Source organism: Salmo salar, chromosome 09, assembly GCF_965601325.2.
Source record: "Salmo salar chromosome 09, fSalSal1, whole genome shotgun sequence".
Lineage (NCBI taxonomy): Eukaryota > Metazoa > Chordata > Actinopteri > Salmoniformes > Salmonidae > Salmo > Salmo salar.
This window is the reverse complement of record NC_138299.1, coordinates 126,964,907-126,990,224: the sequence shown is the minus strand read 5'-3', so window position 1 is coordinate 126,990,224 and position 25,318 is coordinate 126,964,907. Positions and strand designations below refer to the sequence as shown.

At 43.5% G+C, this 25,318-nt stretch overlaps 3 protein-coding genes across 8 annotated transcripts in view; all 3 read left to right on the top strand.

Annotated features, from left to right (window-relative positions):
* slc8a2b (solute carrier family 8 member 2b) overlaps positions 1 to 6,687 on the top strand; it is a 117,333-nt gene extending 110,646 nt beyond the window's left edge. The window contains exon 13 of the mRNA XM_014213918.3: positions 643 to 6,687. Coding sequence (XP_014069393.1) covers positions 643 to 1,019 — 377 coding nt within the window. The 3' untranslated portion in view covers positions 1,020 to 6,687. The remainder of the gene's footprint in view (positions 1 to 642) is intronic.
* A 1,329-nt stretch (positions 6,688 to 8,016) lies between these two features.
* LOC106612606 (serine/arginine-rich splicing factor 7) lies at positions 8,017 to 15,001 on the top strand. Of its 5 annotated transcripts, none has more exons than XM_014213926.3 (7): positions 8,017 to 8,246; positions 8,837 to 9,065; positions 9,274 to 9,444; positions 9,891 to 9,959; positions 10,039 to 10,077; positions 10,281 to 10,325; positions 14,570 to 15,001. In XM_014213926.3, exons 2-7 carry the CDS (start codon positions 8,845 to 8,847, stop codon positions 14,622 to 14,624), a joined length of 600 nt encoding a protein of 199 aa, XP_014069401.1. In that variant the 5' UTR covers positions 8,017 to 8,246; positions 8,837 to 8,844; the 3' UTR covers positions 14,625 to 15,001. The 5 variants fall into 5 exon arrangements, with proteins under 5 accessions (XP_014069401.1, XP_014069396.1, XP_014069400.1 ...); XM_014213921.3 differs by having other exon boundaries at positions 10,036 to 10,077; XM_014213925.3 differs by having other exon boundaries at positions 8,044 to 8,064; positions 10,036 to 10,077.
* Positions 15,002 to 15,495: 494 nt separating this feature from the next.
* LOC106612607 (heterogeneous nuclear ribonucleoprotein L) lies at positions 15,496 to 24,423 on the top strand. Of its 2 annotated transcripts, XM_014213927.3 has the most exons (14): positions 15,496 to 15,634; positions 17,534 to 17,652; positions 18,105 to 18,342; positions 18,435 to 18,520; positions 18,879 to 18,975; positions 19,079 to 19,151; positions 21,815 to 21,850; positions 22,279 to 22,350; positions 22,652 to 22,923; positions 23,018 to 23,139; positions 23,286 to 23,487; positions 23,598 to 23,655; positions 23,746 to 23,853; positions 23,965 to 24,423. In XM_014213927.3, the coding sequence occupies exons 1-14, from the start codon at positions 15,560 to 15,562 to the stop codon at positions 24,021 to 24,023; spliced, it is 1,617 nt and encodes a 538-aa protein (XP_014069402.1). In that variant the 5' UTR covers positions 15,496 to 15,559; the 3' UTR covers positions 24,024 to 24,423. The 2 variants fall into 2 exon arrangements, with proteins under 2 accessions (XP_014069402.1, XP_014069403.1); XM_014213928.3 differs by lacking the exon at positions 21,815 to 21,850.
* Positions 24,424 to 25,318: the final 895 nt, after the last annotated feature.

Sequence of the window (25,318 nt, the reverse complement as noted above, 5' to 3'; positions counted from 1 at the left end):
GGCAATGCTACCAAATACTAATTGAGTGTATGTAAACTTCTGACCCACTGGGAATGTGATGACAGAAATAAAAGCTGAAATAAATCATTCTCTCTACTATTATTCTGACATTTCACATTCTTAAAATACAGTGGTGATCCTAACTGACCTAAGACAGGGAATTTTAACTAGGATTAAATGTCAGGAATTGTGAAAAACAGAGTTTAAATGTATTTGGCTAAGGTGTATGTAAACTTCAGACTTCAACTGTATCTCCTAATGTCATTTAAATACCACAACCATTCCTCATTTAATGAGGGGTTTGGTACAAGGTTGCCAGTAATAGGGTTAAGGTAAAAAAATGTATACAATTACTCAGAGTGAAATTGCAGAAATTCCTGCTTTGCAGCTTGTCCAGTTAGTGAAATCCTTGTTTGTGTGTGTGTGACTACAAGGAATGACAACAGCATGGACCTGGGCTCCCTGGCCTACTCCCTCAGCCTCTTCACCAGCTGTGATGACAGGTACTTCACCTATCTCTCTCACTTCTCTCTCTCTCCCTTCTCTCTCTCCCTCCTTCTCTCCCTACCTCTCTCCCTCCCTTCTCCCCCTACCTCCCTCCCTACCTCCTCTCCTCCCTCCCTCCCTATCTCCCCTCCTCAGACACGTTTGCCAGCAAGGTGGCGGCCACGCAGGACCAGCACGCTGATGCGTCGGTGGGCAACGTGACAGGCAGCAACGCGGTCAACGTGTTCCTCGGCATCGGGGTGGCGTGGTCAGTGGCGGCCGTCTACTGGAAGGTGCAGGGCAAGGAGTTCCGCGTGGACCCGGGCTCCCTGGCCTTCTCCGTCACCCTCTTCACCAGCTTCGCCTTCATCTGCATGGGCGTGCTGCTGTTCCGCCGGCGGCCCTCTATCGGGGGGGAGCTGGGCGGGCCGCGGACAGCACGCATCATCACCAGCCTCCTCTTCCTCGGCCTCTGGTTCCTCTACGTCCTCTTCTCCAGCCTGGAGGCCTACTGCCACATAGAGGGCTTTTAGAGGACACATGAGAGCAGAGACAGGGCTACTAGTCAAAACACTGATATACATTATAGTTATTATAATACACACTTCTACTACAGGACAAGGCCCAGGCCAAAGGTTGGGACCTGGTCATTATCACTGGATCGCTAATACCTAAGGGATCTGTAGACATACCCGATATACACACACTTACATACAAAACACATACTGAAACATGAACTGTACATATAACTACATGCATGCACAAACAAATGCACACGTGGTCTCTCACCAAGACCAACCCACACATACAGCACTGTAACAAGGGCACCACACAGGTTGCGTATGGCCTGGAGCCTGGATGACACCCAGTTAACATCAACCTCCTATTGCACATTAAAATGTTATACACGCTCACTGGACAAACGAGGAAGAGAAGGAGAGAAAATAAAGTATTGGTCAAGGAAGTGATGAAGGAAGTAAGACGGGAGATTTCAAAGGAAGAATGTTCAGAATGTAAACCAGCATGTCGTAAAAGAGGGAGAGAGAAAGTGACAGACAGGTGTGTAGAAACTAAGTGTTGGAGTGGCATTCTATTCATTCCAGCTGGCTGCATAACATGGTTTTGGGTCCAGCTAGACTGCTTTAATTGAAGCAGGGTAGAGTGCCATGTGTTTTGCAGGGTGGGCCGTAGCTCCGTCACCGTTGCAGGGAAGGCGAACCAGACTCGATCCACTCGACTCAATCCATGTCTGTGTGGCCTTAAAGCAGTACACCTCCACCCTTTCACTGGGGGTTCCTTTTCAAAGACAGAATCCACACACGTAGAAGCAGTGGTGGAAAAAGTACTCAACTATCATACGTGAGTAAAAGTAAAGATACCTTAATAGAAAATGACTTGAGTAAAAGTAAAGATACCTTAATAGAAAATGACTTGAGTAAAAGTAAAGATACCTTAATAGAAAATGACTTGAGTAAAAGTAAAAGTCACCCAGTAAAATACTACTTGTTCTAAAAGTATCTGGTTTTAAATGTACTTAAGTACAGTGGTGCAAAATGTACTCAATTGTCAGACTTAAGTAAAAGTAAATGCTATACATCAAATTCTGTATATTAAGCAAACCAGACCGCACAATTTTCTTTTTATTTACGGACAGCCAGGGGCACACTCCAAAACTCCGACATCATTTTTTTTTTAAACGTAGTATTTGTGTTTGGTGAGTCCGCCAGATCAGAGCCAGTAGAGATGATAATGTGTTATATTGATAGGTGCGTGAATTGGACCATATTACTGTCCTGCTTTTGGGTGTCAGGGAAAATTTATGGGAGTAAAAAGTCTTTTTTTTTAGGAATGTTGTGGAGTACAAGTAAAAGTTCTCAAAAAATATGAATAGTAAAGTAATGTACAGATACCCCAAAAACTAGTAGTACTTCAAAGTATTTTTACAAAGTTACTTTACACCACTGCGTAGTAGTGGAATGGGTCCATCTTCAGTTGCTATGACAGAGCACCATGAAAATGGTTGGTTAATGAGTAGGATGTTTACATTTAGCAATGGGAGATAAAACAACAACAAAACTGAAAGCCCCAAGTTGCAGTTACTGTATGGTTTTCCATACAGGGGAGGTGGGAATTACGCATGACATTGAAACAAGCTCTCAATTCTGTGTTGGTGTAAATACAATAGGAGTGTATATGTATTTGTTAGAGGGGCTTCTCTACAGATATGGTGGGATGGGGTAGGGTGGCCAATAATAGATATAATGCATGGGGTTCAGAAACTAGTCGCCACTCTCTTACTTCACAGGAAAATGACTTTTGCAGGTAGCTTGTGTAAATTATGGCTCCGAGATGAGATATCATCCTTTCTCATAACCACAATCCCCATCCATCGAACTTTAACATACAGCGGTCCAGAGGGATTAAATATAAATTTGCCTCATCTGTGGACTTCTGAATGAAGGGAAGACAGAGTTTCTGGAGGCACGACTCTGGATAACGAAAGTCTCACATCCAGCTCTTGAGGCTCTTACTGTTGTGTCTCACTGGACTTCAGATATTACAGTGGAGATCATAGATCTGCATTCCACTCCAGCAGACAGCAGAGTCCTTCATCACCATCATGTTTGAGACACTGTACATTTTTATGACCTTTCGCAACCACAATGAGTGTGAAATGATGATTTAGCAATGCAGGCACATTGATGGTGTAAATATTATTTGATGTTACTGTCCACTGAAGCACAGCACAAAACGACACATTAATCTCCTAGAATGTGGAATGACACTACAAGAGAGAGTGTATTGCTATCTAACGTATACTTTTCAAAAACAATCCTTTACCTGAATACAGGTATAAAGTCAAACCTTTACATCTATATACTGTATCCCTTTGGCTCCACGCTTGCTCAGTGGACAGTAACTATTCATTGTACTTTGGTGGATGTAAAGGTAAAAGCAGAGAGGGGTGATGAGGTTGAGGGTAGTGTTTGTTTGGTCCAAAAGATATCCTATGTGAGGATATTGGCCACCTGTGTAGGACTTCAGGACCAAAAGAGTTCTGTACCGAGATGTTAATATTGTTGTTCATTCAATCGAAATCTGTCAATATCTGTGTAAAAAAAAAAACATGTGGTTCGTTTGTGATATTTGTGATACTATAGCGGAGCACCTTTTTAGGTATGGAGGGCTGTAACCCTCTGCTGTGGAATACTGGGTAGAAATGCATGACATGACAGAATAATAGTGACAGCACGGCACCGGCATGGACAAAAAAATTCTAGCCTTCCCTGTAGCTCAGTTGGTAGAGCATGGTGTTTGCAACGCCAGGGTTGTGGGTTCGATTCCCACGGGGGGCCAGCACAGGAAAAAAAAAAAAATGTATGAAATTGTATGAAATGTATGCATTCACTACTGTAAGTCGCTCTGGATAAGAGCGTCTGCTAAATGACGTAAATGTACTGCATGGGTGGTGACAAGAGAATACAGTGTTTGTGTCTTTTATGTGAGAATGGTGCAAGCAGAAGGTCCAGACTGCAGCCAGACCTGTGAAGAGCATGCAAACTGCCTTTGCTCCTCACCTGTTTACAGTAAAGGCTGCTCTGAGATCAGCTCAACCCAACCCCAGCTAATTGTCCCAAAATACAGAAACACTGGGCCACCATCAGTACTTAAGACCATGGCATATACATTATCTTATTTTGGAGTGAGGCTTACAGTACATCAATTTGTCCAACAGTGTTGGTTCAAATGCTCCTATTCTTCTGGTTTTTAACTTTTTGAAATCCAAACCTCCCCGTTTGCGTAACAGTGAAACTGGGATAGATTATATTTCAAACTGTGAGTTCTCATCAGCTACAGACTGTTATTCAGTAACTACTGATCGTCACTACTGTAATTCTGCATCATACCCATTTAATGCCTTAAAGTCTAGTACTTAATATTTAGTCAAATTTTACTTGTCTTGTGTATGCTTTGAGCGGGCATCAGAAACCAAATTGATTAGTGTGCAATATGTGGAACCAGTGAGAAATCTCTACTACTTAGTTAAGAAGAGTAGCAGAGGTAATATGATTACATACGACCTGAAATAACATCTTCTTGAAAGATCCACTTAGCGATACTGTATTTACTCTGGATCTGACTCTACTATATAATATATTGTTACCCCTGCCCTAATCTCAATGAGATGAAAGTGCAATTAATAAGATAGTGGGAGATGGGGAGGGGTAGTGAAATGTTATGACTGTCCATGGTCCTTACATGTGGTTCAATCACCGGACTTACTGAGTCGCTAAAAAAACATGTAGAATAACAGAAGACAACAAGGCTGACACAAAATGGAGGTGGGTTTATCTCAGTATTGCCAAGTGTTCTGAGGTGGATATGGAGAGAATAGAACACAGCAGTGAGGCTCTGTCAATATGCTGCACAATACTAGAGACAGATGTTATATCGTATGGGAGTTTTCCCCACTTATTTTAGAGTTCAGGATACTTGGAACTCTAGTTGAACTGTAGAGTTGTCAATCAGTACAACCAGTGAGAATGATTAACATTTAAATATTACAAATGCAAAAAGTGGATTAAAGAGTAATGACATTTTGGAAGTTAAGTGAGTAAACAAATTGACCCCCTCAAAATTATAGATTTATTGATTCAAATAGTAAAGGCTCTCTTGAGAATAGTCATGTATAAGTATGTTTATTGTTTCTTGTATAACATATATAATATCAACAAAGATTTCAGTTACCTTGGCCCTCAGTGTTTCCCCACTGCCAGTCTTTGTCAACTTTTGAAAATAAACTTTTTATCTCTTCAGATTATATTGATAATGCTGGAAGCACCATAGACGTAGACCCAATGGTTTAGGCAGGTAATAAAGAGACATTTTGATATTTCTCTAATTGTCCAATTTGAAGACAAATTTCCCTTTGAACTAGTCATTTGATGTAGCACAAGCTGATGTCTAATTTCTCTCCTACTAAATCACTGTGTCTATGTTTTTGTAGCCTACATGTACATTTCTGTTGCCCAGATTATTTAAGTTATTTATATTTATTAATAATATTTTATTGTTCAACGGCTCCTTGAAGCAAACCATTTGAACCGTTACAATGCTTCAAAGAGAGTGGTAGCAATGTGCAATATAAAGCTGAATCTTCTTTGCTTTCATCTTGATGAGCAGTCAACTCAGCTCACTCAGTGGGAGTGAAACACTTATTTTCTCCTGTGTTTGTTGCGCCCGCGGCCAACCAACATAGATTTATTTAATTCACTTGAGATTAGCATGTTTACATACAAATTTGTAATGGACATTCCAATTAACCTTGTCAGTTTGTTCAGGGTTGTTATACATAGGATGACATTTACAGGGCCTTTACAGTGGTCATTGGGTTGGTTATGACATACTTTTTCCTGAATAGAACTGTCTACAATGTTCAGACAATGTTCAGTGTTTTGATGACTTCTATTTAACTATCTGGCCGTTGCCATTGCTGTAGATGAGATATCACTCCCTGATGTTTTATGTGCTGTAAATGTCATCCTATGTGCAAATGCATGAACATTGTGTGTTAGCATGGTCTGTTATGGACGTCTAGGTTTACATTTGGATCGGGTTATCCCAAAACAGTTGCTCTTTTTGGCCTGTGTGGCTGCTTGCGTGGTCTGCTCACGCTTGCAACAAACTGAGCAATGTCGACTTGGTCGAGCAGCAGGTGAATTGTCATTTTTTGATTACGTGTTAACAGTCTACTTACTTATTCACCACCTATAAAAGCTGTGAAAAGAAAGCCTGACTTGTCCTGTCTGTCTGAATGTCTCTGATCATTTGGTTGTCAGTTTGTTGGAGTTTGATATTTCTGTGTTCGTGCCCCTCAACTTTCTGTATTGGGGTGAACCACCCCAGGTCTTGCTCTTCAATGTGTCCTTTGTGCAGTTTTATCTGTGAACCTTTCTCTCTGCCTGACATTTGTATGGAATAGTGACTGACTTAAAGAAGACATGTGATATTTACATTTATTCAATACTGTAATAAATTATTTGAAAATTATATTAAATTTTTTATGAAAGGATAAACAAAGGAAAAGAAAAATGAAACTTGTTTTGGAGAACCTATGGCATGAGGTGTAATGTGTTCTGAAAAAACAACTATGTAATCAACTCAAGTTAACCTTATTGAATATAGTTTATTTATTTTCAACGCTTACTGTGTCTGTGTAATCATTTCATGCATGACAAGTTGAAAACAAGTCACAGATGACATTGATAACAACTTACATTACAAGTCATTGAGTACGCTGCCGTTCAAGACTTTCTCATTATATACTGAACAAAAATATAAGTTACAGTTCATATAAGGAAATCAGTGAATTGAAATCCATTCATTAGGCCCTAATCTATAGATTTCACATGACTGGGAATACAGATACCTTTCAAAAAAAAAAGTAGATAAGAAAACCAGTCAGTATCTGGTTTGACCACCATTTGCCTCATGCAGCGTGACACATCTCCTTTGCATAGAGTTCATCAGGCTGTTGATTGTGGAATGTTGTCCCACTACTCTTCAATGGCTGTGCTGGGTATTGGTGGGAACTGGAACACGCCGTCATACACGTTGATCCAGAGCATCCCAAACATGCTCAATGGGTGACATGTCTGATGAGTATGCTTCCAGGAATTGTGTACAGATCCTTGCGACATTTGGCCGTGAATTATCATGCTGAAACCTGAGGCTATGGCGGCAAATTAATGGCACGACAATGGGCCTCAGGATTTCGTCACAGTATCTCTGTGCATTTAAATTGCCATCGATAAAATGCAATTGTGTTTGTTGTCTGTAGTTTATGCCTGCCCATACCATAATCTGTTGACATCAGCAAACCACTCGCCCACACAACGCCATACATGCTGTCTGCCATCTGCCCGGTACAGTTAAAATCGGGGTTCATCCCATGAACACGTCTCCAGCGTGTCAGTGGCCATCGAAGGTGAGCGTTTACACACTGAAGTCGGTTACGACGCCAAACTGCAGTCAGGTTAAAACCCTGGTGAGAATGAAGAGCACGCTGATGAGCTTCCCTGAGACGGTATCTGACAGAAATTTTTCCGTTGTTCAAACCCAGTTTCATCAGCTGTCCGGGTGGCTAGTCTCAGACCTGATAATCTCTCTTATTTCTCTCTAATTTTGTGCGCACATTTTTTACATCCCTGTTAGTGAGCACTTCTCCCTTGCCAAGATAATCCATCCACCTGACAGGTGTGGCATCTCAAGAAGCTGATTAAACAGCATGATCATTACACAGGTGCACCTTGTGTTGGGGGACAGTAAACTAGAGAGAAATAAGATTTTGTGTGCATGGAATATTGTGCATATTGTAAAGTGTTTACTGAATGGAATATTTCTGAGATCTTTTATTACACCCCATGAAACATTTTACATGTTGCATTTATATTTGTTCAGTATATCTAAAAACTAATACATATCTGGAACATTTTGGGAAAAACTCAAGACGTCTCTCAAACCTGTGTCAGAAAAACAACACATGACCTCACTGTTGTGGGCCACATTACTGCGGAAGTGAGTTGTTGCACGGGTAGTCTGACAGAGAACAGTGAATATGTTTGTTGGCTAGTGAAGATTTTGAAATTCTGTAAAATAAGTAATGAAAATAAGAAATAATTTAAGACGTTTCGCCAATGTTTTATTTCTGTAACTTGAGCAGAGGCTGATCAATCAATCGCGGAATTGTGGGGTTAAAGGTAAACGTGCGGACGCCATTGTTTACTTGATATCGAATCTAGTGTAACAAGCTAGTTTTATAAGGAAGATGGATACAACGTTATCTTACTAGCTGTATCGTCTCTGGTTAATTTATTGAGTATGTCACTAGCGATAAAATGTCTAGCAACACTGTATAATAAGGATGAAACATTGTCAGAGATAGTTAATACCCCGTTATTCACTAAAATGGCGAGCTTGGGTGTATCCATTACGCCGTTTCCGTTGCAAAACGTTTCTTATATGAAAGCAAACTGAACGAAACGACGATGGACCTACATGAATTTGTCCAATAGAAACTCTTGTTTTGCTCTGTTAACTTCCGTTTGGTTTTTAAACGGTAAACGGTATCCGTAATGAATACACCCCTGGCTAGCTAGTTGTTTTCTTGCCTGCTGCTACCCTTGTGCTAGGCCCCGGTAACTTGTATTTATAGCTAATGTTAGCTAGTTATGCTATTTATATTAGTAGCTAGTTAGCTTCATACTCTCAAGCACAGCTCCATTTTAACTAACTTTAGCTAATTAATTGGTTCATTTCGGATGTTGACAGTTTCTCCCTCTTTCCTCAGGTGGGAAGATGTCATATCACTCGTCTTCTCACAGCTCTTCACCTAACACCAATTGCAAGGTCTATGTTGGGGACATCGTCAACGGCGCTACTATGTGTGACCTAGAGCGGGAGTTCAGTCAATATGGCCCTTTACGCAGCGTTTGGGTGGCCAGGCCCCCAGTTTTCGGCTTTGTGGAGTATGCGGATGCCCGTGACGCAGAAGACGCCGTTAAAGGCATGGATGGAAAGTGAGTAACTTTATATTGACCTACACATTTAACAGCCCATAATGTTTTCACATCAGTTTATACATACATATTTTAGTTGAAGTGGTGTGTGTTCAGTTTTGGCATATTGTTGTAATTCAGGCCATAATCTTGCAGATGTTTGCCCAGTATTACATGTTTCCTTTCAAACCCTATTATCACTATATTAAGCACTCTCTCCCTACCTCAGGGTGGTGTGGGGCTCTAGGATCCATGTGGAGCTGGCACGGAAGGCCAAACATGACCACCCCAGCAATCACCACATTGACCCTCAAGGCCGCTGCAACCAGTGTGGGAACAGGGGCCACTATGCCTACAACTGCGAACGTTTCAGCAAGAGGGGTGGAGGTCGTCGGAGCAGGTATTCTTCTTGCCCAATATCTGCTGGCTGCCTCTGATATACTGCCAGTAGCAGTCATAATTCTGCATAGTTTTCCCTTTATGCAACATTGTTCTTATTACATCGCAGTATTACTAGGCTTGAGAAAAATGTCACTATGTTATTGAGAAACAATTAAGCTCAGACAATATTGCTGACCTGGTTGGATTCGTCTCAACTGCTTAGGGGCAATGCCGTCCTCTTTTATATTTCACTACTGTGGTTATATATCAGAGCAGGGGTTCTTAAACCTTTTCAGCTCGAGACCCAAATGAGAAATTGACTGTCCTCCCGTGAGCCAAATTGTCCTCCGATCCAAATTAAGTAGAAATAGTGTGTGATTATAGATGTGTTCTCATAGCTGGCGACCCACCTTTCACAGACAAACCCTGTATTAGAGACATCACAGCCTGTTTCTTGTATTCCAGATCACGGTCTCGTTCCGGCTCCAGGTCACGTGGCAGCCGTTATCGATCCCGTTCCCGCAGCAATGACCAGTAAGTAAACAGGGTTTTTGCTACTGTCATTCAAACCTCTCCCTGTGCTGATACTGATCTCTCTCCTACAACACAGCAGCAGGCACCGCTCCCCATCTTATCCCAGACAGAGGAAGAGGTAATTGTCAACTGTTAATTTTGCATGCTGATGACATTGCATTTTTCTTATTTTTATAGGAAGTATAGTCTACATTTCTATTCTGAGCAAACCTCTTGTTCCTGCAAATGTATTCATATGATTGTTTTCATTTAATTTATCTATTAGCTTCAAAACAGGTCATTTTCTTGAAAGACTTAAAACACTTCCCACTTCCATGTTAGGTCTGGCTTCCCTGTGTGGTCCAAGTCCAGTACATCTGTTAGGAGGTAAGCCACTTGTGTATTACAGTTGCACAATAATTTCCTCTTGAAAGCTGTCCTGTCTATGGATCCCATCTGGAGTTGGGATGCGCGTTTCAGCTCCCATGTCTTTTTGGGCGCTCGACGTCCCGCTCTCTCTCCAGATCCCACTCTCCCAGCCATAAGAGGAATATGTAAGCTCTCTGCCTTGTCAACCCATACCTTCACAGCTGCTTCTGTACTGTGTAAATGCCATGACTTAAAATGATCGTCTTTGTCTTGTAGCCCATATTGTACAATACTGCTAATTATACTTCATTTGGATGATTTGGAATATTGTTTTGCAAATGTGCTGGAAGCCCCCCTCCCCCCTCTTAATCATAAAATTACATTTTTCAGAGATGACACTCCACATTCACTCAGCTTAAGTTTAGGTATATTGCTATCTGTTAGACAGGGCTAGGTGTGATCAGGTAAGTCGTGGGTAGCTGCCCCCCTCAGACCAGCCTCCACCCGAAGTCTGCGGAGTCGTCCTTTCAGAACGCACAGAGCGACAACTCATCAGAGAGATGGCTGCTGCTGGAGATGGGGCCAGGGAGGGGAAAAAAATAGTCAGGGACTCTAATGCACCCCAAGCTAGATTGAGGAACACTGCCCCACCCCCAAACCCCCCTCCCCTTTATCTTTTCCAAATACCTGATTTTAATGTTCTTTTCTCTTGGCGGTCCCTCTCCTAGAATGACCAGGCTAGACCTTGATTAGCTTCAGAGAGTCGCTGATGAGCCTATACTCCGAGAAAGAGAGGCTGTTTGGGTGACGGCTGGGGGAGCGGGGCTCTTCTCTTTTCTCTTCTCCCTCAGATCCAGCCTCAATTTGATTAGCTTCAGAGGGTGCGAGAACCTCAAAAACCCAAAAGAGAAATCTGTCTTGATCAGACTCCAGTGACTCGCATCAGGCCTTTTTTTAAAGAGTGTGGGGAGTCGACTGACTGCACAAGCACTGACCAGGGTCATCCTTGCTGTGTTAACGTCCTCCCTGAGGGTGAAAAGGGCTGACCAGAAATCAGCTTGCGCCACGCTGGTTAAAGAGGTCGTCCGACGAGACATCCATCCTACGCGCGTACACAGTTGTTCCACCCACCCCACTCCCTCCCAGAACCCACGCACCACAGACTTGAACGCTGAGCCGAGTTAAGTCCACAAGTTAAGGCCCCCTCCCTCCAGAGCCTGGCCTCTTGCTTAGCTTCTGAGAGGGTGAGAAAGGAGAGCTGACGAGATCAGACTTCAAGACCCTCCGAGTGTGTCTTCGAGTTCTAGCATCCGTCGCTACTCTGTACATGTTGTTTCTGCCACTGTCTCCAAAGGTAACATTTACATTTAAGTCATTTAGCAGACGCTCTTATCCAGAGCGACTTACAAATTGGTGCATTCACCTTATGATATCCAGTGGAACAACCACTTTACAATAGTGCATCTAAATCTTTTAGGGCGGAGGGGGGGTTAGAAGGATTACTTTATCCTATCCCAGGTATTCCTTAAAGAGGTGGGGTTTCAGGTGTCTCCGGAAGGTGGTGATTGACTCCGCTGTCCTGGCGTCGTGAGGGAGCTTGTTCCACCATAGGGGTGCCAGAGCAGCGAACAGTTTTGACTGGGCTGAGCGGGAACTGTGCTTCCTCAGAGGTAGGGAGGTGAGCAGGCCAGAGGTGGATGAACACAGTTCCCTCGTTTGGGTGTAGGGCCTGATCAGAGCCTGAAGGTACGGAGGTGCCGTTCCCCTCAAGGCTCCGTAGGCAAGCACCATGGTCTTGTAGCGGATGCGAGCTTCAACAGGAAGCCAGTGGAGAGAGCGGAGGAGCGGGGTGACGTGAGAGAACTTGGGAAAGTTGAACACCAGACGGACTGCGGCGTTCTGGATGAGTTGTAGGGGTTTAATGGCACAGGCAGGGAGCCCAGCCAACAGTGAGTTGCAGTAATCCAGACGGGAGATGACAAGTGCCTGGATTAGGACCTGCGCCGCTTCCTGTGTGAGGCAGGGTCGTACTCTGCGAATGTTGTAGAGCATGAACCTACAGGATCGGGTCACCGCCTTGATGTTAGTGGAGAACGACAGGGTGTTGTCCAGGGTCACGCCAAGGTTCTTATCACTCTGGGAGGAGGACACAATGGAGTTGTCAACCGTGATGGCGAGATCATGGAACGGGCAGTCCTTCCCCGGGAGGAAAAGCAGCTCCGTCTTGCCGAGGTTAAGCTTGAGGTGGTGATCCGTCATCCACACTGATATGTCTGCCAGACATGCAGAGATGCGATTCGCCACCTGGTTATCAGAAGGGTGAAAGGAGAAGATTAATTGAGTGTCGTCTGCATAGCAATGATAGGAGAGACCATGTGAGGATATGACAGAGCCATGTGACTTGGTGTATAGCGAGAATAGGAGAGGGCCTAGAACAGAGCCCTGGGGGACACCAGTGGTGAGAGCACGTGGTGCGGAGACAGATTCTCGCCACGCCACCTGGTAGGAGCGACCTGTCAGGTAGGACGCAATCCAAGCGTGGGCCGCGCCGGAGATGCCCAACTCGGAGAGGGTGGAGAGGAGGATCTGGTGGTTCACAGTATCAAAGGCAGCAGATAGGTCTAGAAGGATGAGAGGAGAGAGAGTTAGCTTTAGCAGTGCGGAGAGCCTCCGTGACACAGAGAAGAGCAGTCTCAGTTGAATGACCAGTCTTGAAACCTGACTGATTTGGATCAAGAAGGTCATTCTGAGAGAGATAGCAAGAGAGCTGGCCAAGGACGGCACGTTCAAGAGTTTTGGAGAGAAAAGAAAGAAGGGATACTGGTCTGTAGTTGTTGACATCAGAGGGATCGAGTGTAGGTTTTTTCAGAAGGGGTGCAACTCTCGCTCTCTTGAAGACGGAAGGGACGTAGCCAGCGGTCAAGGATGAGTTGATGAGCGAGGTGAGGTAAGGGAGAAGGTCTCCGGAAATGGTCTGGAGAAGAGAGGAGGGGATAGGGTCAAGCGGGCAGGTTGTTGGGCGGCCGGCCGTCACAAGACGCGAGATTTCATCTGGAGAGAGGGGGGAGAAAGAGGTCAAAGCACAGGGTAGGCAGTGTGAGCAGGACCAGAGGTGTCGTTTGACTTAACAAACGAGGATCGGATGTCGTCGACCTTCTTTTCAAAATGGTTGACGAAGTCATCCGCAGAGGGGGGGGGGTTCAGGAGGGAGGAGAAGGTGGCAAAGGGCTTCCTAGGGTTTAGCAGCAGAAACGGAAGAGGAAAATGTAGAGAGGAGGGAGTGAAAGGATGCCAGGTCCGCAGGAGGCGAGTTTTCCTCCATTTCCGCTCGGCTGCCCGGAGCCCTGTTCTGTGAGCTTGCAATGAGTCTGAAGTCTGAAGACGTGTGCTTGCAAAAGGCTAGTTTATTTTATTTGGTCAGTGTTTGTTTAGGGTTTTGGGTGCAATTCATAGTTCAGATCCTACCCTGGTCTTTTGTTTCATTGTGTGAAAATGCAAGGGATGGTTTTATCACCTCAAACCCCCTTTAAAACATCCCAGTCTCAACACCCAGCTCCTCCATTTCCTTGACCTCTGGAACTTTCACTTGTTGATTTAATTATGCAAAATTAGGGTACCCCTCCCTACATGTTATATAATTAGTGGAAGTTGGCAGTATACAATGTAGCTGTAATGTATTGTATTTATAAAGTGTCCTGACCAAGGCAAACTGGTTGTAGTGGGACAGAGTGGAAAAAGTACCCAATTGTCATACTTGAGTAAAAGTAAAGAGACCTTAATAGAAAATGACTTGGATAGCCAGGGGCACGCTCCAACACTGACATAATTTACAAACGAAGCATGTGTTTAGTGAGTCTGTCAGATCAGAGGCAGTAGGGATGACCAGGGATGTTCTCTTGATAAGTGTGTGAATTAGACAATTTTTCTGTCATCCTAAGCATTCGAAATGTAACGAGTACTTTTTGGTGTCAGGTAAAATGTAGTAAAAAGTACATTTTATTTAGGAATGTTGTGAAGTGAAAGTTGTCAAAAATATAAATAGTGAAGTACAGATACCACTTAAGTAAAAATACTTAAGTAGTATTTTCAAGTACTTTATACCACTGATTATGGGCCAGCAGGGTTGGAGCTGTGATTGGTTCTGAGATGGGTGCTGGGCTAGTTATTGAGTGGACATGCTGGGACAAGATGGATGCCGGGCTGCCTGTTGATTGGACATGCTGTGTCTGCCCTGTACTTACACCATTCACTGTCTGTTTCAGTCGTTCCAGATCTCCAAGCCAGAAAGAGGCCCACCCCAGGCGAAGATTGATTTGAAGACTAAACTCATCCCCATCCCCCTCCAACCAACTGGCTTTAGCCTTGCAGCTATTTGTTTTGTCTTTGTTCCCTGCATTGAATAGAATCTACCCCTACCTTTCTGATGCTGTATAATTACTCTACAGGATTAGCTTCATATCTAACCATGCATGCCTTACATGATGTCACATTCCTAAAATGACTCTTGTGTGTGTCAAAACAGTTCAAATAGCTAATTTCAGAAGTGGGATTTGTGAACCATAAATGTGTATTTGTTCTTATTTCTTATCTACTATATTCAGTGTGGCATTGCGTTAAAGAGCTGTAAGATACTTTAAATGTTGCTTTCCCTGGTTTATGACACTGGCAGATTTTGGAATAAATCGACACATTAATTCAGTGTTATTCTTTTGAACATTGGGAACATCTACAGAATGTCTTACATGGAGATGTTTTATAGTGAAAAAGGAAATTACATGGTATGTTTGCCATGAAAAATGGTTTGCAGTCAATAAGTTTTCATTTTCAAACTTATACCCCACCTAACTAATGGTCATACATAAAAACAGCCCATAGCTGTGGTATATTTGTAATCTTGGCTCTTTTCAACCTTGCTGATTAAAATCCATTCTCAAAACGCTGTAACCACCTAGATCACTCGCCTAAATTGAAATTCTATTTATTGTAGAAATAAAGATTATCTTAACTTTATTTTTGCAGATAACTGATCAATACAGTAGTAGTGGCTTGAGCTCTGACTATAAGATATTCAGAAACGCTCGTGTGTTGTGCATTTTAACTGGTCCTAAATTGGTGATGACGTTATTGACGTGCCTTTTAGGCCAATTGGAAACCGCAGCGGACTCTTCAAGGCGGGCCCATGTGGGTCTTTTTCAATACTTTCCCGTCCATTTCATACGGTCACTGCTACCAACCTTATTAACTGGGACAACATGGCTATGGCAGGCCGTTATTACGAAGGCGGTAGGGCAACGAAAAGACTAAAAACAAACGACGGAATGACAACGGTAAATAATGAATGCTGATTTATGTGATATAACTAAATGCATTTAAGCACATGCATTGAAATGTACTCTTTAAATAACACAATCTCACATACTCATGACGCGGCGTTTCAAAAATATATTGCACCCAGCAACGTTAGCTACCTCGCTTTCCCTTGTTCCACGATGTTAAACTTTTTTTTGGTCGAATACCTTTCGGTCTGTTTTTATGTTTAGCTTAAATTGTCAGTGGAGTAAACATATCTCAATGTAGTTAGTTAGCTAACTGGCTAGGTGGTTCTGTTTTTCCAAAAGTTGTCTAGCTAACGTTAGCTGGCCTTTTTTTCGTTTGAATGAATGGGAGGGTGCAATTCAGGCCATGCCACAAATCATATGGTAGCTAGCTAGTGGTAGCGTTATTGCTTTGTTCTAGCCTAGCGGTGTCGTTTTGCCAGGCAACGAACAAGAGTTGGTGTGTTAAATTGAAATGAACCTAGTAAGATGCATTGACTCGTTCTTTGATGTAGCCGGTAACTAGCTAGCGAGCTAATTAGTTTGCTACTTTACCTAGTCGATATTTTAACATTCTCGAAAATCAAATGTATTTATATAGCCCTTCTTACATCAGCTGATATCTCAAAGTGCTATACAGAAAATGCACCTTATCGGGGGCCATGTTCTCGTAATATTAGGGATAACAAAATACATTTCCTCACTAATATTCCCAATAGTTTAAACTGAATATTTCCCCCCCTACTTCATGACATTTCGTCTGGTAATGTTAATCTTTCCCGCCAAGGTGAATAAAATCGAGTTTAGATTGGAAATAGAATGGATTGTAATTACACCATAATAGCTGACCAAATTTAAACTCCATGGTGAAGGAAGTTTGAACTCCACCAACAGTTTAGCAGAGAGCAGGCTTTGTGGAATTCAGCTCTGACTAAGTTTATTTATTTAACAAGGACAGTCAGTTAAGAACAAGTTCTTATCCGATTCAACTCGGGCTCCCGAGTGGAGCAGCGGTCTAAGGCACTGCATCTCAGTGCTAGAGACGTCACTGGTTCGAATCCAAGCTGTATCACAACTGGCCGTGATTGGGAGGCCCATAGGGCAGCGCACAATTGGCCCAGCGTCGTCCAGGTTTGGCCGGTGTAGGCATCATTGTAGATAAGAATTTGTTCTTAACTGGCTTGCTTAAGTTAAATAAAACATAAACGTGTACGTATGTGTTTAGCCTCTGTGGTTGCGTGCCTTTGTCGAAATCCATACGTTAAAAAAACTAACGTTACAACCACCGGCGTTCATTGAGATTCGGCCGTCGGGGGATTTGGTTAACGTTTATTGAAGTATGGATTTCAGCACGCAACAGGACATGGGTACCAGGTAAGCCTTTCATCGTTTTTATTTTTAAGTATTGACCTTGGATGAATCAATGTAGTCGGTGCTGAATTATGCAAAGCCTGGTCTCTACTCAACTCAATTTATTTTACCATGTAATTGAGTTTAGTCAGCTAGCTACATACATCGGAGTCCTCAATTCTTATAAAGCATGCTATGAGCTAAATAGGAAACATGAGTTTATTGCTTGAATTTATTTAACCTTTATTTTATTAGGCAAGTCAGTTCAGAACTAATTCTTATTTACGATGTCGGCCTCCTGCAGGGATGGGCTGGGATTATAAATAAACATAGGACAAAACACACCTCACGACAAGACACCACAACACTACATAAAGTGAGACCTAAGTGGACAACACAGCATGGTAGCAACACAACATGGCAGCAGCATAATACATGGTACAAACACTATTGGGCAAGAAGGCAGAGAGAACAATGCATAACGAGAAGCAGCCACAACTGTCAGTAAGTGTCCATGATTGAGTCTTTGAATGGAGATAATGGGCCCGTTCTTTTTTGCAGGAGGGCTATGATGACCCACATAAGACCCTTCCCTCTCCAGTTGTGCATGTGCGGGGCTTGGTGGACGGCATTACGGAGGCTGACCTTGTGGAGGCTCTGCAGGAGTTTGGAGCTATTAGGTGATGAATATGCACATTGAGTAACTGTCTGCTTTAAAAAAAAATATCTGCATGTTTCTTCTTCTTCATGACAACAGGGAAATGGCTCAAGCAGAAGCAGACTGGTACCCAGGCTACTTCACTTACAATGCACACATTTCACGGTCAAAATTTTGCTCCACACAATGCAACCATTTATAGTTGGTTACTGTTAAATCAGTGATTGCTATCTTTACCTCAGCGGAGCTTCTGGGTGTGCAGGCTTGTGTTCTAACACAATTGATTCAGCTGAAGTTCCCGATGAGCAGCTAGAATCCGGTGGGTGGGAGCAGTGCTGAAACAAAAGCCAGCTCACCCAGAAGCACTCCAGGGGAGGCTAGGTCACCTCTGGTCTGTAAGCAAAGCAAGTAAAGAAACCGTGTCCTCTTGACTTGGTTATGCGTCCTTTATTAATATAATTGTTTTGTTTACAGCTATGTGGTGGTTATGCCCAAGAAGCGTCAAGCACTGGTTGAGTACGAGGATCTGAATGGGTCGTGTACTGCTGTGACGTATGCCAATGACAACCAGATCTACATTTCCGGGCACCCAGCCTTTGTCAACTACTCCACCAGCCAGAAGATCTCCCGGCCAGGCGACCCGGACGATTCTAGAAGTGTCAACAATGTGCTACTTCTCACCATCATGAACCCAATCTACCCCGTTACCACGGTAAAGTGCTGGCCACCTCTACCTAACCTGTTGATTCTGTTGTGCTGTGTACTTCAATATTATTTCTGATTATGTGAATTACTTGTCTACAGGATGTGCTCTACACGGTCTGCAATAACTGCGGCCCCGTCCAGAGGATTGTCATCTTCCGGAAGAATGGTGTTCAGGCCATGGTGGAATATCCTTTGCCGCTCATTTTTGTTGTTGAAAATTAAGTATTTTTGTGAATCAGTTGCATGCTCTCGGGTAATCCTTGGTGAAACTAAAACTTCTGGAATTTTAAATTGACATAGTCTCTACATACCATGTCAGGCAACCTGCATTCTGGAACATGTAGTTTGTTTGTAGCACATACTGTATGTGATGATTGCTAGACTATTTACCCGATTTCTTTTTTTTTAATGTACTAGCACAAAGACTTGTAAACAAGGGTTTGTGCAATAAGCTCCAGAATTACCGGAACGTGTTATGTTGTATGCACGAGGTGCTGTTCTCAGAACTGTAGTCTGCAACGTCCTTTCCTTGACTCCCAACACGTTTGATTCGGTGCAGAGTGCACAGAGGGCGAAGGCCTCCCTCAACGGGGCAGACATCTACTCTGGCTGCTGCACCCTGAAGATCGAATATGCCAAGGTAGAGGAACATGCACATCCATAGCTCTGAAGGGCTTCTAGTGTTCCATGAAATGGACTTTGAAAAATGCTTTGATGGAATTAATTTGAATATTCTCCCACAGCCAACTCGTCTCAATGTGTTCAAGAATGACCAAGACACTTGGGACTACACCAACCCCAACCTGAGTGGTCAAGGTAACGCACACAGCCATCTGTGGTCCTTGCTGACAATACCAGCACCCTTACTGCCACTGTGGGGGAGGGAGGGGGGTTTGGATGGTAGACCTTCAGAGGTAATGCCACTGAGCACAGGAAATGCTCCTTTAACCAGCTCAATATCCAACTCTTTCAAATGGTCGCAGGGCTGGGTTGCTATCTTTCTCACCAGCTGTAATATTGGTTTAGCGAATTAGTTAACTCTTGTATTGGGCTCCATTTCAGTGGCATTATAACTGAAGTGCTGGTGATACACCGTCCGTCGCACAGCTAGACACACTAGGGATGAGAGGAGCAGCTGAATGGCCAGATATTCTTCACTAGAGACTACAGTTATTGCTCAAGCTTTTTACTTGTACACCTATTGATAAAATGTATTTTTTAGAAGTGACCTCCTTAACCCAGTGTTATCAGATCTAATGGTATGTGGGTACTAAGGGTACCAAATCAAGGTCCTGTGAGTTCTGGCATGCATCTCTTCTAGTTTGACAATGACTGACTCGCAACTGAAGCTTGGTGAAGTAGTAAAACTACCTGACGAAGCAGTCATTTTTTTGCTCATTCCTTGGGAGAGAAGGAAGCATACTAGGATGTTGCTTGTCAATCTCACCACTGATCCATTCATGTCTTACATTCTTGTCTGAATATCTGCTTGATGGCTTCTTAGCAGTGTCTGATACAGTAACGTTATGCCTGTGTAAAAAATATACTTATACATACTGAGTGCTCTGTATTATTTTTGCCATGGCAACCAATCTGATGCATTGCCCATGGATACATCAAGTTCTAAGACTAGGTAGTCTGAGCAAAGATACCCACTTGAGTCTCTTGTGAAGCTGGGTCTACTGACAGCCAATTGCTCCTTTCATTCCCAGTGCACTTGTCAATGTATAGATCTGTACGTCTATACAGGCTACTTTAAGCATAGACCATACTGCAAAACAAAGGCCCCTCTAGCTTCTCGTCGGAACACTTTGGAGCAACACATTTCCATATATGCATCGGAGACACATTGTTGCCATCAACACTACTCTCAACACCACCGCAGCCTCACCGCTCCTACGTCAATAAGGACACATAGCTCCAAAGCCACGAAGACATCCCCTATACCTTTTCTATGGCATGACACATTTTCCATGGGGGGTTTGGTTGCTGGTACATTGGCACTAAGCTGTGCTTTCCACACCCTCCCAGTTTTGAGATCCCAGCAAGACATGCCTGACACATTGAAACATGCCATCACCCAGATCTCACCTGCAAGTCATCACCTGATACACATCCACAGGAGACCCACAGGAGACCCACCCTATAAAGACAACATCCAGAGACCCGTAGTGATGAGCATGCTCACACAAACACAAAACAGAGGAACCATACTGATACAAACCAGTTGCTCAAGACTACACAGTCCTGTTCTCTGTACCTGCCTGTCTTTGGTGGTGCAGGTGATTTTTGCTCTCTTGTGCCCTGCTCCTGGTGTTTAACATATCAAACACTACTCAAAACCCTCCACTCCTGTTGCCGCACTGACTCCATAGATGATTCGCACCATCACTGTCAGGCTGTAGCCAGTCACATGGGAAGGAATACAACAGACAACTGATGAAGACACTACAAACATGAACAAGCATACGCACATTCAGACAGACCATATTTTTCTCCCCATATATGCATACCTCATGGAGTCGGGTGTTCCGTTTTGCCTCTTCTCTCCCCCCCTCCTTTCCTCCCTCTACTGTTCTTGCAACATGCATCCCTGTCTAGTTTCTCCATCTTTTTCTGAATGCAGCTCTTTTGTGGAAATTTGACCTTTTTTAGTACCTGTGTAACACCTTCCATGTGACGCAGGTCTGGCAATTTGCGCCTAATGAGGACCCAGGTCTGATATGTGCCAAATGGCTGCTTTGCGGCCTGCCATTGGCGTGTGTTCGATAAGACACTTGGAGAGTGGACCACCAACCACAATGGAAATTGCCACAAAAAAGGGGCAGAAATGCGACTAAGGTGGAAATGTTCATCCAAAGGGGAGTGGAGTGAAAGGATGAAATGAACACGGAGAGAAGTAATGGACCCACTACCAAATAACAGCCAGTGTCTCCAGCCTCAATCTTTGTCCCCCAATATATCCATGCTGTAAGTAAACTGATCCCCAGTTTGTTACACAACACATGTTCCATTTCTTACACTCGGGATGTCTTCAAAAATATATTATGATATTGTCGTCCTTTAAGGTATTTTTGTTATTTTTCTGTCTTTTATATGGTGTTCCACTCTCCCTGTTCTCAGTGACACCATATTTCCCCTTGGAGGGGACTTGTAGTGCTTTCCCTGTGGGCATTTTGTCCTCTGAATGACTTGTCTGAATAAAGCTGGTGTTTGGGTGGCTCTCCACTAAGGGGCTATATGTAGTATTTTAATTTTTCGAGACTTGTAGGTAGAATAGAAATGTGCCATTCTTATTTGTATATCCTAGTTACGGTATGGAGATAATGGACTGAATGTATTAAAATAGTTTAAATTGTAGCATGTTGAAATGGTCCAACTTTTCAAGTGCACCAGTGATGCTTTTCTGAATTTGTATCAACTATCCATGTGTTCGATCTGGCCTGAATTTAATGTGTATGAGATGTGTACCTGTACAGATGCAGAAGCTGATGGCAATGGGAGCAATGCTGGAGGTGTGTTTGCAGACTTCTGTTGGATTCATTCTCACCCACCTCGTTCTCCCTTATACCATATGCTAAAACGTTTAAAATGGAGGCTTTATCTAGCGTTCAGGATTGTTTACTTGTTAGCATTTGTTAATTCATTCTTAGCTGTAGTAATAGCAGTTTGTTAATTTAACATTAATTTTGTGATAGAAACTTATCCAACCTTTGGCATCAAAATGCCATGACTGAACCTGCAGATATACTATGGAGATGTGTTTTTGTTCAGTAGTTACGGTTAGTGTGCTTTCTCTAGATGTGGAGGTCGTCTTGTGTGCTCTCCTTAATTCTAACTGAACATCCGCTACTGCGCTGCGTTGTCCTGTTTCTTTCCAAATGATCTATCGCTCTTCTTCCCCTCTTTCCTTCCTCTGCCTCCTGCCTTCATCACATCTCAGAAGATGGGAGTGCCAACCCCAACAAGCGCGTGAGAGCGCCGGCTCTGCTGGGAGACCACCCTCCAGAGTACGGTAAGGCTTTAGGCCCAGGGGGGACGCACACGTGCTGGCCCTTTAGTGCTCTCCTCACACTAAATTCACCTGCAAAGTGCAGGTGGCGGGTAGAAATGTATGACTAAAAATGGGTACCCCACAGTGGCAGCGAAGTGGTGTGGTACATTTTCTTAGCTCACCTGATAATGGAATGTGCCAACCTTTCATCAAAACCAAATGTTTTCGTCATGGTGAAATTGACCACTTCTTTGGCATGTCTACCCTTTGTCCCTATCAAGCTGTGATTCCTGTTTGAGTCTGTGGTCCCTTGTGTTCCCAGCTGGCGGTTACCATGGATACGACGAAAGCGGCTATGGCCCCCCACCGCCCCCACACTACAGCGAGGGCCGTCGCATGGTTCCTCCCATGAGGGGACGAGGGGGGGCACACAGCTACGGCGGGGGACCTGGCTACGGTCCTCCCCCTCCACCCCCTGGCGAGTACAGTGCCCACGCAGACTCCCCTGTAGTCATGGTCTACGGTCTGGAGCCTGCCAAGATGAATGCAGACAAGGTGTTCAATGTTTTCTGTCTCTACGGCAACGTGGAGCGGGTAAGTGTGGAGGGAAAGGAGGCAAGCCATTGCAGTTATTTCAACAAGAGCCTGCTGGTATTGAGTGACTCCAAATATCTGGTCCCCTACTCAGGTGAAGTTTATGAAGAGTAAGCCAGGAGCAGCCATGGTGGAGATGGGAGACTGTTACGCTGTGGACCGGGCCATCACTCACCTCAACAACAACTTTCTGTTTGGACAGAAGCTCAACGTCTGGTAAGATGTATATCTGAAATGCCTGTTCATTCAGTGCCTTGTCATGTAAAGTTAGTGCTTAATCTTATTCGCTGCCTCTTGCCATAATAAGTGACTGTTCTGTGAGGCTTGTACAAGTTGAGTCTAATGCTCTTTTCCCTTTGCAGTGTGTCTAAGCAGCAGGCCATCATGCCCGGTCAGTCTTACGAGCTGGAGGATGGCAGCACCAGCTTCAAGGACTTCCACGGCTCCCGCAACAACCGCTTCACCTCCCCAGAACAGGCTGCCAAGAACCGCATTCAGCACCCCAGCAGCGTCCTGCACTTCTTCAACGCCCAGCCAGACTCGTCCGTAGAGATTTTCACTCAGGTGAGTCCCAAAGCATGTTGGTGAACCATTTTATGTAGGGAGCAGTGAAATAAAGACCCAATGTGCCTACAAAACAGATCATCAATTGACCGCGCTCTTGTTCTTTTCAGATCTGTGAAGAGGTTGGTGTCAAAGCCCCTGCAAACATCAAACTTTTCACGGGAAAGAGTAAGTGTACATTTTAGATGTCATTTTGAAACCACATACTATTTGGTATGCATGACAGTGGTGCTAAACTGAGTTGGGCTGTCTTATTAGGTGCAGGTCCAGGTGAGCGCAGCTCTTCAGGGCTGTTGGAGTGGGAGTCCATCAACGACGCCATGGAGGCCTTGTCCATGATAAACCACTACCAGATGAAGAACGCAAGTAAGTGTTTAAGCACTAAGCCTATGTATTAAAAAGTCATTTCACTGTTTATTCAAATGGTGTAGGGTGGTGATTGCGGTTTTCTAATACCTTCTGTCTTTGTCTCTTCAGCTGGCCCGTACCCATACACCCTCAAGCTGTGCTTTTCTACCGCTCAGCATGCAACCTAAACAGCCACCACAATCATGGACAATGTTCCACATCAAACCGTCATCCCTACAGTCTTCACCCCTATTTTGACCATGTCTGTTTTAGGCAGTTAATGAGTTTGTCCGTAGTCATATCGGTTTGTCCTTATTTGATATTGAGCTCATAAAAGCGAGTTGTGTGAACTGGTAAAGTAGAGAATTGTTTTTATTCCAGATTGATGAAATAAGGAAAAGCTTTTGTATAAGTATTGTTTTGCATCTTTTATTACTCCATGTGTTTTTTGTTATCTCTTCCTGCTCAGTACCATGCCTCTACAAGTCTGTATTTGGAGGAAGGATAGTTTTATTTTGTTGGAAGAAATAAAAATAAATTTCTATTAATGTATCTTTTGAGAGCCCTCAATAAAGGAACTTTATTCCAGGTTGCCAGTTAACAATTTGGTTATTCAATTATACTACTAACTATTGTAAGTCAATAAAGGAACTTTATTCCAGGTTGCCAGTTAACAATTTGGTTATTCAATTATACTACTAACTATTGTAAGAATTCTAACGTTATCCTGTATTTGTACTGTTTAAATTATTTCGCTCATAATTGGATAGAAACGCGAATCTATTCTGCCCCATTGAAAGCTTGTTTAGTCTTCCTCCATCCCGTAACTCAAATGTTACGCCAGCTAGATTAATGGAACAGATATTAAGATTGTAGGATTGAGTGTTTAAGATGCATGGGTTTTTCGGCTCTAAAACGTTGCTAACTTCAGCTAAATGTTTTGCGCACAGGTCGTATCCATTCAATTAGCAAGGCTAGCCACCTGACAGGATAAATCACTGGAAACCGGGACCAGATTCGCTAGCTAGCTACTGTAGTTAGCTCATTTGGCTATAGATTATTACGTAGATGTCAACACTGTTGGCTAAATTGCTAGCTAATACTAAGCTCCAGCTAATGTAAACTGTTTGGTTAGCGTCTTGGCGAGGTAGGTGAAAGTTGAATACTATGCAACACTATTCTGTATAGGGGTGGATAGCAAGGTGGTTAAGCAGGTCTTAGGTCAAAACAGTGCAAATAACTATTACTGGAACTATGTTGCTCTAATTCAATGAATTTTTCGTTGTATTTCATTTTTATTCTATCAACCCTGTTCCCTACCTCTCATTTGGGTGCTGATCATCAGACACCAGTCTGGGGCTACCTGGTCTCAGTGCTGTAAGGGCCTTTTCTTCTCCTGGGGGCCCCACTACTTTTACCACCCTGTCTGTCAGTCAACCTGCCACAGCTGTCATTCACGTAGAGCTGCACTGACCAGAGAAAC

What these genes read in the sequence shown, in the direction of transcription:
- LOC106612606 (XM_014213921.3), top strand. Translation starts at nt 8,845, where the DNA reads ATGTCATATCACTCGTCTTCTCACAGCTCTTCACCTAACACCAATTGC. An exon ending in GTTAAAGGCATGGATGGAAA is followed by an intron (nt 9,066 to 9,273) that starts GTGAGTAACTTT and finishes TCCCTACCTCAG; the next exon opens with GGTGGTGTGGGGCTCTAGGA. An exon ending in TCCAGTACATCTGTTAGGAG is followed by an intron (nt 10,326 to 14,569) that starts GTAAGCCACTTG and finishes TGTCTGTTTCAG; the next exon opens with TCGTTCCAGATCTCCAAGCC.
- LOC106612607 (XM_014213927.3), top strand. Translation starts at nt 15,560, where the DNA reads ATGGCTATGGCAGGCCGTTATTACGAAGGCGGTAGGGCAACGAAAAGA. An exon ending in CAATCTACCCCGTTACCACG is followed by an intron (nt 18,343 to 18,434) that starts GTAAAGTGCTGG and finishes ACTTGTCTACAG; the next exon opens with GATGTGCTCTACACGGTCTG. An exon ending in TGAAGATCGAATATGCCAAG is followed by an intron (nt 18,976 to 19,078) that starts GTAGAGGAACAT and finishes ATTCTCCCACAG; the next exon opens with CCAACTCGTCTCAATGTGTT.